This window comes from Pithys albifrons, chromosome 22, assembly GCF_047495875.1.
Source record: "Pithys albifrons albifrons isolate INPA30051 chromosome 22, PitAlb_v1, whole genome shotgun sequence".
NCBI lineage: Eukaryota > Metazoa > Chordata > Aves > Passeriformes > Thamnophilidae > Pithys > Pithys albifrons.
Window position 1 is genome coordinate 2723690 of NC_092479.1, and position 12165 is coordinate 2735854.

Below are 12165 nucleotides of genomic sequence, written 5' to 3' on the forward strand. Positions count from 1 at the left end.
CCCCCAAAAACCACGCGGCACCCCGGGAGGGGTTAAACATAGCCCGAGTTCTGGGAAGCGCCAGCGGCGGGAGCGGGGTGGGATCAGGAGACGCCTGGGGGGCGGAATAGGGGTGGAGGGCAAAGGGTGCCGGGCAAAGAGGGGGGTGGCAGAGCCCCCCCAAATCCAGCCCATGGGGTCCCCCACGACACCCCTCCGGGGTCCTGGCTAATGAGGAACCGGAGTCTTAACTCTAAAACTGCTGAATGAATAATGGAGTTTATTTAGGGGGGCCGGAGGGGGTGTTGGGGATCCGGGGATGGATTTTGGGGGTCCGGCGGGAGGTGTTGGGGTGCTCAGGAGGGTGTTGGGGGTTCGGGGGAGGGTCTGGGGTGCTCAGGAAAGTGTTGGGGTTCCCGGAAGCGAGTTGGGGTGCTCAGAGGGGTGTTGGGGGTCCGGGGCAGTTTTAGGGGTCCGGGAGGGGCCTTTGGGGTGCTCAGGGGGTTGTCAGGGGTCCAGAAGGGTTTTTGGAGTGCTTGGGGGGAGTGTTGGGGATCCAGGAGAGGTTCTGAGGTGCTCAGGGGGGTGTTGGGGGCCCAGAGGGGAGGAGGGGTACTCAGGGGGGTGTTGGGGGCCCGGAGGGGCTTTGGAGTTCTCAGGGGGGTGTTTGGGGTTCGAGAGGGATTCTGGGGTGCTCAGGGGGGTGTTGAGGGTCTGAGAAGGATTCTGGGGTGCTCAGGAGGGTGTCGGGGGTCCAGAAGGGGTTTTGGAGTGCTCAGGAGGGTGTTTGGAGTACTCAGAGGGGTGTTGGGGTCCCGGGAGGGGTTTCTGGGGTGCTCAGGGGGGTGTTTGGGGTACTCAGAGGGGTGTTGGGGTCCCGGGGGGGCTGTTTCTGGGGAGCTCAGAGGGGTGTTTGGGGTACTTGGACGGGTGTTGGGGTCCCGGGAGGGGTTTCTGGGGAGCTCAGAGGGGTGTTTGGGGTACTCAGAGGGGTGTTGGGGTCCCGGGAGGGGTTTCTGGGGTGCTCAGAGGGGTGTTTGGGGTACTCAGAGGGGTGTTGGGGTACGGGGGTCTGTTTCTGGGGAGCTCAGAGGGGTGTTTGGGATACTCAGAGGGGTGTTGGGTTCCCGGGGGGGCTGTTTCTGGGGAGCTCAGAGGGGTGTTTGGGGTACTTGGACGGGTGTTGGGGTCCCAGGGGAAGGGAAGGGGTTCTGGGGTGCTCAGAGGGGTGTTTGGGGTACTCAGAGGTGTGTTGGGGTACGGGAGGGGTTTCTGGGGTGCTCAGAGGGGTGTTTGGGGTACTCAGAGGGGTGTTGGGGTCCCGGGGGGGCTGTTTCTGGGGAGCTCAGAGGGGTGTTTGGGGTACTCAGAGGGGTGTTGGGGTCCCGTGAGGGGTTTCTGGGGTGCTCAGAGGGGTGTTTGGGTACTCAGAGGGGTGTTGGGTTCCCGGGGGGGCTGTTTCTGGGGAGCTCAGAGGGGTGTTTGGGGTACTTGGACGGGTGTTGGGGTCCCAGGGGAAGGGAAGGGGTTCTGGGGTGCTCAGAGGGGTGTTGGGGCTCTGGGGGGGTTTTGGGGTGCTCGGGGGGGCGTCCCAGTGTCCCACACAGCTGGGGCGTGCAGGGGCTGCCCCTGGGTGGGATTCACACGGGACTGAGGTGTTGGCTGAGCCCGGGCGGGGCTCCCACGAGCTCAGCGACTTCTCCTGCCCCTCGGGGGGTTTCAGGTGTGCCCGGGGACACCCGCACGTGCCAGGAACGATTTGCACACACACAGCGACACGGGCACGAGCGAGGCACGGCACACACACGGTGGCTTTCACACCTGACTGTGTCACTTCACACCTGCACGGGGACTTTGCACGTGCACAGGGATGTGTGTGTGTGCACGGGGGGTGTCACACCTGCACGGGGACTTGGCACGTGCAAGGAACCTTCTGCACAAGCAGTGACACTGGCACGTGCAGAGCACTTTGTGCACAGATACAGTGAGATTTGCACACGCACGGGGGGGGGTCAGACACACACAGTTCACTTTGGCAGGTGTAAAACACTTTGTGCACAGGCACAGTGACCTTTGCACGCTCACAGGGGGCATTTCAGACACACACAGTTCACTTTGGCAGGTGTAAAACACTTTGTGCACAGGCACAGTGACCTTTGCACGCTCACAGGGGGGATTTCAGACACACACAGTTCACTTTGGCAGGTGTAAAACACTTTGTGCACAGGCACAGTGACCTTTGCACGCTCACAGGGGGCATTTCAGACACGCACAGTTCACTTTGGCCTGTGCAGTGACATTTCCACGTGCAAGGCTCTGCACACCAGTGCATGGTGACTTTCCAAGGTGCCCAGTGGCATTTTGCACGTGCACAGGAACACCTGCACCTGCAAGGAACCCTTTGCACGAGCCCAGTGACTCTGGCACGTGCACGGTGACTTCTGCACCTTCATTTTACACGTGCACAGGGACCTTTGCACAAGCCCAGGGACACAGACACGTGCCAGGCACTGCACACTGTGCTGAGGGGCTTTTGCAAATGGGACATGTGTGTGCAAGGAATCCTTTGCACAAGCACAAGAACCATTTGCACAAGCACAGTCACATTTCCACGTGCAAGGCACTGCACACCTGGAGTGCCTTGCACGTGTGCCCAGTGGCATTTTGCACCCAGAACCAGGGGACACCTGCACGTGCAAGGAACCCTTTGCAGGTGCACAGGGAATCTGCACACACCCAGAATTGCACAGTGAATTTTGCACAAGCAGAATGACATTTGCACATGGACAGTGGCATTTTGCACGTGCCCAGGGACATCTGCCCATCCAAGGAACCCTTTGCACGAGCACAGTGACGTCTGTGCATACACAGTGACTTCTGCAGAAGTGTGGTGGCATTTGCACAAGCACAGTGACATTTGCACGTCCCAGGCACTGTGCACAGGGGCATTTCACACGTGCACAGGGGCTTTTGCACAGCGCCATTTGCAGGGCACTGCACTCACCTGCACAGCCACATTTGCACGTGCACTGCGGCACTTCACACGGGCTGTGAGATTTCCGTGACATTTGCACACCCCGAGCACCTCTCCCTGCTCAATCCTGTCCCCCAACCACACCGTGGGCCGCACAAACCCCCTCCCCTCACAACACCACTTCCCGTTTACTCCCTAATAAGCCAGTTCCCCCCTAATTACCGCACCCTAATGAAGGGGGCGTGTCCCAGCGCGTCCCACCCATTAATTCCCACTTTGCTCCCCTTGCCTTCCCACCTCCTCCAACCCCCAAAATCCCGCCCAGGGCAGCAAATTTCCTTAACCCCAAGGATTTTAAAGCGAAATAAATCACAGAGAAGACAACAAACCTCCCAAGTTTAGGGACAAATTAACCTGGTGAGTTAATTTTTTCCCCATCTCCGCGTGGTTTCTGGCTGCCCACACGCGTGACGAGCTGGGCAGGGGGGTCAGTCCTCAGCCAGGGGACATTTGGGAGGCATTTCGGGACCCAGCCCCATCGCGCTGCGCTCAGAGAGGGGGTTTTATCCGCCGGGGCTTCTGCTGCCATCCCGAATCCCGCGGTGGGTTTGGGACAGGGCAGGGAACGCTGCTAATTACAGGGCAGGCACCGTGTATTTACAGAGGCAGCTCCCGGCCCCAAAACCGCCGGCGGCTGCTTTTGCTCCGCTGAGTCTCTCTGTTCTCCTCCTCTCCTCTTTCCCGGGCGCTGCTCTCCACAAAAAAAACCAACATAAAAAGGGGGGATGAATTAAAAATAAATCCCCCCCGGGCGAGCTGCAAGAGGCACTTTAGCAGAGGAGGATGAGGAGGGCGAGGAAGGGCAGGAGGAGCGGCGCGGCGGGGCGGGCGCCGGCGCTGCAGTGGCCGCGGTTGGAGCCGATGCAGGCGGCGTAGGCCATGGCGTGGGGGATGTAGTTCTGCTCGTGGACCCCGTGGAGCAGGTGGGCCATCGGCCCACGGGCGAACACGGCCACGTCCTCCCCTCCGTGCGTCTCCTGCCGCAGCGGCACGGCCGACTGCGCCTGGTAATCGGCGTGTGCTGGGGGAGAAACGCCAAAGGTTAGAAGAATTAAAAAGAAACAGCCGGTATGGCCAAGCTGGGACAATTTATGGGGGTTTTGACCCGAAATACACTCACCAAAATCCACGGCGGAGACGTTTTCTCGCTCGCCCGCCACGATTTTGTAGCCGGGGCCGTTGCCGTAGAGGATGGAGGTGAAGGGCTTGCGGTCCACGTCGCTCTGCATCGGGGCCAGACCTGGCGGTGGTGGCACCGTCAGCGCGATGGAACGGCCCGGGGCGTCCCCGGGGTGTCCCCAGGGCGTCCCCGGGGTACCCCCGAGGCGTCCCCGCGGCGTCCCCACGGTGCCCCCGAGGTGTCCCCAGGACCTCCCCAGAGTGTCCCCGCGTTGTCCCCAGCCCCAGGGCCGGGCAGCACTCACCGAAGATGGGGTTCCCGCGGGGGGTGTACCCGCCGAAGGTGAAGACGTGCGAGTGGTCGGCGGTGACGACGCTCAGCGTGTCCCGCACCGAGGTGAGGCGGGTGGCCAGCCCGATGGCGCGGTCCAGCTCCACGGCCTCGTGCAGCGCCTGCTTCGCCTTCCCCTCGTGGTGCCCGTGGTCGATGCGGCCGCCTGCGGGGCCCGGCACGGCTCGGCTCGGCTCGGCGCACTCCTCTATCCCTCACACTCCTCTTCCCAGCCTCGCCCCCCACGTTATACCATCTTTTGCACTCCCCCAATGCACCATTTATCCCCCCTTTGCATCCCCATCACCCTCTTTTTTCCCCCCGCTTTACATTTCCCATCCCCGACTTCTGCACCCCCTTTATTCCACTCCTTTCATCCCCCTGCTCTTCATCGTTTTTTGCACTCCTCATCATCCCTTTTACTTCCCTTTTTGCCCCCACATTCCCCCTTTTGCCCCTCCTTTTTCACTCCCTCGCCCTCCTTATCCCCTCTTTTGTATCCCACATCCCCCCATATCCCCCTTTTACATTTCCCCATATCCTGTTTATCTCACCTTTCTGTATCCTCCATCACCTTTATCTTCCCTCCCGTCCCCGTTTTTTGCACCTCCATCCCATTTCCGCTGCATTTGTGCCCCCATCACCTCCTTTATTATCCTTTTGCACTTTCTATTCCTCACTTCTTGAGCCTCCCCTTTTTCCAATCCCCTCCCTTTTCACACCTGTCCTTTTGCACCCCCTCACCCTTTTTATCGCCTTTTTGTGCCCCCATCACTCCATTTATCCAATCCCCCCTTTTTTCCATCTCTCCTTTTGCACCTCCCTTTGTCCCCTTTTATCCCCTTTTTGTTCCCCCATCACCCCCTTTATCCTCTTTTTGCACCCTCCTTTCATCCAACCCTTCCCCTTTCACACACCCCCTTTTGCACTCCTGACAATTCCCTTTTCTCTCCCATTTTTGCACCCCCATCACTCCCCACCTTCAACCAGCAGGAAGAAGCCCCGGGGGTTTTTCTGGAGCATCCTGATGGCCACATCCACCATCTCGCTGAGGGAAGGATCCGTCTCGTTGTTCCTGTCCAGCTCGTACACCATGTCCCCGGGCTCGAAGAGGCCTGGGGACAGCGACACTGCTGGGGACATCCTTTCTCCACCAAAACAAAAAGGGGGGCCAAATCCTGCTCCTCGTGCTGACTCAAACGTTTTACATGCCACGGAATCCAGGGAGATTAGATAGAAACCGGGGGACAGTCCTGGCCCTTCCTTCCTCCCGCCTGGATGGATCCTGCATCCTAGCCAGGCTGGGAATTGCACTGCTGGGAAAAGCCCTGCATTCCTGGGAGGCAGATGTATCCCAGGGTGGGAGTAGCAGCATCCTTGAGGGTGTTACAGCACCTCTCTGGGGTGCCATCATCCCTAGGGTGGGTATCAGTACCCTTGAGAGGGGGTGCAGCATCTTTAGGGGTGTGTCAGCATCTTTGAGGGGGTCTTGGCATTCCCAGGATGCAGCAGCATCCCTGGGGTGGTGGGGAGTAGCAGCATCCTTGGGGGTATAACAGCATCCCCGTGGGGTACCAGCATCCCCTTGGGGTATAACAGCATCCCCTTGGGGTACCAGTGTCCCCAGGGTGGGGTATACCAGCATCCCCTTTGGGGTATAACAGCATCCCCTTTGGGGTATAACAGCATCCCCTTTGGGGTATAACAGCATCCCTTTGGGGTACCAGCATCCCTTGGAGGCAGCAGAATCCTTGGGCGGATAACTGGTGACTCCAGCTGCCTTGGGACCCCAGGACAGGCCAGGGGTCCCCCCAAAGCACCCAGCTGAGGCCAGGGCACCCTTGGGTGCCGGGACTCACCCAAGAGAAAGTCGACACGGCTGAGGTTGAGCGCCAGCAGCTCTCGCCGGTGCCACACGTACTTGGCAACCTGGGGAGAGGGGACAGGCACTGTCACCTCCCCATCGCCACTGCCACCCCCAGGGCTGCTCCCCAGATTGTTCCAGCCCCCAGGAAGGGCTCTGTGGGGTCGCAGTGTCACCTTGCCGGGGGGTTTGGCCTCGTGCCACGCCTGCACCAGGTCCCTGCGGTCCAGGCGGGTGCCCCGATGCTTCTCCTCGTGGGGATACTCCACGTCACTGGCGTTTTTGGGGAACATGTATTTCCTCCCTCCACCCATGATCACCTGCAGAAGGGAGGGAGAAATGCACTTTTAATAAATTATTTTTATTTTTCCCCCCAGCTGGGGTTAAATGTGGGGAAGACCCTGAGGAGGAGGAGGAGGAGGAGGAGTGGGATGTCCAGGAAAACCCCAACACTGCAGGCAAAAACACCCGAGGAATTTCACCTCGCTCAAAATAACCCTGAATCTCTTCCTATTAATTAAAACCCAGGACAAAAATAACCAATTCCAGCGGGGAGTTTGGCTTTTGGGATGTTTTTTTTCCCCCATCTGTGGGAAGGATGCTCCACATTGGGATCCCCACATGAACCCGCCGGGATGGAGCCCCATCCCGTGGCTCTCCTTGTTTGCTTTGGAGCCTGATTTATTTGGTCTCTGTTATTTATAACCCAGCAGAGATTTTATGTTTTTTTGCATTTCCCCCCCTTTCTCCACTAGAAGGTGAATTATAAAGCTGCAAAACACCAACGCCAAAATTATTAAGGCAAAAAAAAAAAAAGGAAAAAAAAGTCTTTTCCCCACTATATAATTATTTCCAGCCTGGGACAGAGTTAAAATTATATTAAAGGGAAAAAAACAGCAAAAGAGGCTATTAAAGAGCTAAATAACAGGCTGGGATGTTTTGCTTTGGGGTTATTTTGAAGGACAGAAGAGGATTTATTTACAGGGATGAGTTTCTGCATAAATCCACAGTGAGGGGCAGAACTGGGGGGGAAAGGGAGTTTTGGGTCTGGGAAGTGTGGGAAAGGCAGAGGCTGTGGAGGAGCAGAGGACAAGAGGGATTTGGGGCTCTGGGGCTGGGATGTTGGTCCTACACGTGCTTGTGGTCCCAGACCTGTGTCTGATGAGGGTCCTGATCTCATGTGCACCCATGGGTGGTCCTGGTCCTCCATCTCCAGGGGGTTCTGCATCAGTCCCTATATCTGCTGGGGGTTCCCAACCATTCACCCAGGGGTGGTCCTGGTCCAGTATCTGCTGGGAGTCCTAACTCTGCACCCATGGGTGGTCCTGGTCCCACGGGTGCTGGGGATCCTGACTCTGCACCTATGGGTGGTCCTGGCTCTGCAACCATGGGTGGTCCTGGTCCCACAGGTCCTGGAGATCCTGACTCTGCACCCATGGGTGATTCCAGTCCAGCATCCTGTGGGGATCCCAGGTCTATACTCATTGGTGGTCCTGGCCCCATATCTGCCCACAATCCTGGTCCTGCACCCATGGGTGGTCTCAGCCTCACATCTGCAGGGGTGGCCCATGCCTTGTACCCACTCACTGTTCTGCCCCCGCACCCTTTGGTGGTTCCAGCCCAACATCTCCTGGGCATCCTGGGCATCCTGGCTCTTTAACCACTGGTGGTTTCAGCCCAACATCTCTTGGGGGTCCCACCCCTTCAACCACTGGTGGTTCCAGCCCAACATCTCCTGAGGGTTCAGCTACTGGTGCTCCTGATCCCACATCTCCCCATTGCCCTGTCCCCACCCCTGAGTGGCTCCAACCTCCACCCCAGGTGGTCCTGGTCCCATCCTTGATGGCTCCAGCCCACATTCCTGGTGGCCTGTCCCCATCCCTACCTCGATGTCGGGGATGTTCTCCACCAGCTGCCGGGCGATGTCTTTGCAGCCGCCCTGCAGGGCGTCCGGGGGCATCTCCCCATCCGAGTACCAGTCGCGGTTGGCAGAGTGGGCGTAGGCGGCGCTGGGTGTCGCGTGGGTCACACGGGTGGTGGTGACGATCCCCACGGCCTTCCCTGCACGGCGGGCCCAGAGGACGCCGGTGAGAACACCCCCAAACCCACCCCCCCTGCTGTCCCTCCCCGCGGTGCCCCCGGGGCGCACCTGCGTCCTTGGCCCAGCGGAGGATGGAGGTCACCTCCTGGCCCTTGGTGGTGTTGCAGCGGTCGCGGGTGACGCCGGCGCTGACGCCCAAGGTCCCCTCGTTGGCTTTGACACCGCACAGGTAGGCGGTGGCTGTGCCCGCGCTGTCGGGCACCTGGGCGTTGGTGTTGTAGGTCTGCAGATGGATAAATCACCGCTGTTATCACCACCATCGTCACCACCGTCGTTGTCACCATCACTGTCACCACCGTCATCCCCACCCCGGGACTTCATCACCATCCCCGCCCCGGAGCTCCCCTCCCTGTGTTGTTTCCCTGCATGAACCCCCATCCCACCTGTGCCCCCCTTCCTTTGCCTCTTGCCCCCCGTTTTGCCCCTTCCTTCCCCCCACACGGTGGCACATCCCCCCCTCACTGCGTTTTGCTACTTCTGTCCTGTTTTCAGTCCGTTTTTTGGCAGGGACAGCGAAGCCCCCGCCATGGGCATCCCCGCGGGGCGAACAGAGATGCCACAGCTTCCAATTTAGTTACAAAAACCAGTGGTTTGTTCAGCAAACCGACCCCAGGCGGAGCAGGGAGGGGGTCCCGCGGTGTCCCGCAGCCGCCGGGCTCCTGCCCGCCCTCCCCGTTCCCATGGCCAGCCCTGGCACGGCCAGCGGGCACCGGAGCCAGCTCCCTGCGCCCGCCCCTGACCTAATTTCGGCTGGGTCGTTGCCGCCCGCCCGTGACCTTGCGGTGGGTGTCGGGTCCCCGTGGGCGCCCCGAGGGGCTCACCTTGGCCAGGGCCACGTAGGGGAACTTCTCCATCTCCAGCAGGCTCTCCTCGCCCTGCCCGTGCTGCAGCTGCCCCTTGAGGATGCGGGCGGCCGTGACCGTGGAGACGCCCATGCCTGGGGACGCGGGGCAGGGACAGCTCGGCACGCGGGTGACAGTGACACCGGGCAGTGCCCACACCAGTTCACACAAGCCCCGTCTGCCCCAGTCTGCCGCAAACCCAGTTTATCGCAAGCCCAGTTTGCCGCAGCACCCAGGTTATTGCAGCACCCAGGTTATTGCAGCACCCAGCTCTTTGCAAGCCCAGTTTATTGGAGCACCCAGGTTTTTGTAAGCCCAGTTTATTGTGTTTCCTGTTTATCCCAGCACTCAGTCTCACGGCAAACCCCGACTCTGCCGAACCCAATTTATTGCAGCACCCAACTTGTTGCAAATCCAGTTCATCCCAGCACAGAGTTTATCCCAGAACCCAGTTTATCCCAGCACTCAATTTTTTGCAAACCCCATTTTTCCCAACACCCAGTTTATTGTAATCCCAGTTTATCCCAGCAATCAAATTTTTGCCATCCCAGTTCATCCCAGTGCCCAATTTATGGCAAACCCAGTTTACCTTAGCACCCTTTTTTTTTGCAAATCCAGTTTATACCAGCACCCAGTTCATTGCAGCACCCACTTAATCCCAGCAATCCCCGTTCATTGCAGCACCCAGTTTATCCCAGCACCCAACTTATTGCAACCCAGTTTATCCCAGCACCCAGTTTCATTGCAAACCAAATTTATTGCGGCACCCAATTTTTTTTGCAAATTCAGTTCATCCCATCACCCAGTTTATCCCAGCACCCAACTTAGTGCAAACCAAATGTACAGCAGCACCCAATTTTGGTTTGCAAATCCAGTTTGTTCCAGAATCCAGTTTATCCCAGCACCCAAGTTTATTGCAAACCCAATATGCCCAAGCACCCTTTTTTTTTTTGCAAATCCAGTTCATTGCAGCACCCAGTTTATCCCAGCACCCAACTTCTTGCAAACCCAGCCTATCCCAGCACCCAGCTTACCAAAAACCCAGTTTATCCCAGCACCCAGCTTACCAAAAACCCAGTTTATCCCAGCACTCAGCTTATTGCAAACCCAGCTCTTTGAAGCACCCAATTTTTTGCAAATCAAACTCATTCCAGCACCCAGTTTACTGCAAGCCCCATTAATCCCAGCACCCATCTTACTGCACACCCAGTGTACCCCAGCACCCATCTTACTGCACACCCAGTGTACCCCAGCACCCATCTTACTCAATCCCAGTGTACCCCAGCACCCACGACACCCAGTGTATCGTGCCCAATTTACCACAGCCCCCCACTTTACTGCCCCCCCTTCCTCGCAGCCTGTTCCCCCCAGCCCCACTCCCCCAGCCCGGGGGCTGCCCCATCTCACCGTCCCCCAGGAAGAGGATGAGGTTCTTGGCCACGTTCTGGTTGAGGCGCTGCAGCCTCAGCGCGTTCCGCAGGGTGTCCTGTGCCTGCCGCCGCCAGTACTCGGGGTCCTTCTCCCTCTCTGCGGGGAACAGGATCCATCGCACCCAACAGCACCCACCGCCGGGGCGCTGCCCCCCCGGACCTCACCTACCCGGGACCAGCGATGCCGAGCAGAGCTGGGCGAGAAGGAGGAGGAGGAGAGTCTTCATCCTGCGGCGCTGAGCGGGGCTGCACAGAGAGAGCTGCGGGTGGAACCCGCTCTTACCTCAGTTTCCCCACTGAGAACTTCGCCCCGGGGCTCAGCCAGGCGAGGACAGAAGGAAATGTCCCCTCCCTTCGCAGTCACCGGTGTGACCACCTGGGGACAAGCCAGATGCCCCCTCCTCCCCGGCCACCGGTGCCATGGGGCGTCACCGCACTGTCACCAACCCGGGCTGAGGGAGGGTGGCACGGCCCCCGTGGCGCAGTGGGGTCCCCACCGCATGGCCATGTCCCCATCAGGGCTGAGTCCCCACTGCACGTCAGCGTCCCCACCACATGGCCATGTCCCCATCCTGTGCCTGTGTCTTCATCGCTCGGCCGTGTCCCCATCCCATGTGTGTCCCCACCCCATGCCCGTGTCCCCATCACGTGTTCCCATCCCATGTCCCCATCCCATGTCCATGTCACTGCACGTCTGCATCCCCACTGCACACCTGGGTCCCGACCGCATGTCCGCGTCCCCTGTGTGTGCCCATGTCCCCACTGCACCTCCAGGTCCTTCTCACACCCCCTGTCCCCATCCCACCTCCCCATGCCTGTTGCACACCCGTGTGCTTTGCTGCAGGTCTGTCCCCGCTGCACACCCGTGTCCCCACCCCACGCCCACGTCCCATCACACATCCATGTCCTTGCCGCGTGTCCGTGTCCCCATCCCGTGTCTGTGTCCCCACCACATGCCCGTGGCCCCACTGCACACCCATGCGCCTGTTGCACACCCGTGTCCCCACCACACGCCCGTGTCCCTGTTGCACACGCGTGTCCCCATTGCACACCCATGTCCCCATTGCACACCCATGTCCCCATTGCACACCCATGTCCCCATCCCGTCCGTGTCCCCATCACAGCCTCCTGTCCCCGTGGCACCCCCGTGTCCCCACCACTCGCCCGTGTCCCCATCACACCCCGTGACCCCACGGCAGCCCCGTGGCCCCATCACCCCCCCATCCCCCCCCACCTCCCACCGCTCCAGCCCCCGAGCCCCCCGCGCTCCCCCGGGATGGCAGCGGTGGCCCCGGGGGTCCTTACCGGAGAGGGGAGGGGGTCGCAGACGTACCCGCACAAACTTGGGTCCCGACACCCACGTCCCTCTGGGCAGCGGGAGGAGGCCGGGCCGGGGGGACGCGGGCCCTTAAATCCCCCCGCACCCGGCCTTCGCCTCCTCCTCCTCCCCTTCCTCCACCCTCCC

At 59.8% G+C, this 12165-nt stretch overlaps 1 protein-coding gene across 4 annotated transcripts; it reads right to left on the minus strand.

Moving 5' to 3' along the window:
- Positions 1–3343: 3343 nt before the first annotated feature.
- ALPL (alkaline phosphatase, biomineralization associated) lies at positions 3344–12165 on the minus strand. Of its 4 annotated transcripts, none has more exons than XM_071575460.1 (12): positions 12006–12165; positions 10870–10946; positions 10678–10797; positions 9250–9365; positions 8477–8651; positions 8213–8388; positions 6504–6647; positions 6323–6392; positions 5444–5578; positions 4438–4629; positions 4134–4253; positions 3344–4034 (listed from the first exon to the last, which is right to left on the minus strand). In XM_071575460.1, the coding sequence occupies exons 2-12, from the start codon at positions 10925–10927 to the stop codon at positions 3784–3786; spliced, it is 1557 nt and encodes a 518-aa protein (XP_071431561.1). In that variant the 5' UTR covers positions 10928–10946; positions 12006–12165; the 3' UTR covers positions 3344–3783. The 4 variants fall into 4 exon arrangements, with proteins under 4 accessions (XP_071431561.1, XP_071431559.1, XP_071431560.1 ...); XM_071575458.1 differs by having other exon boundaries at positions 10870–10960; positions 12034–12122; XM_071575459.1 differs by having other exon boundaries at positions 12034–12112.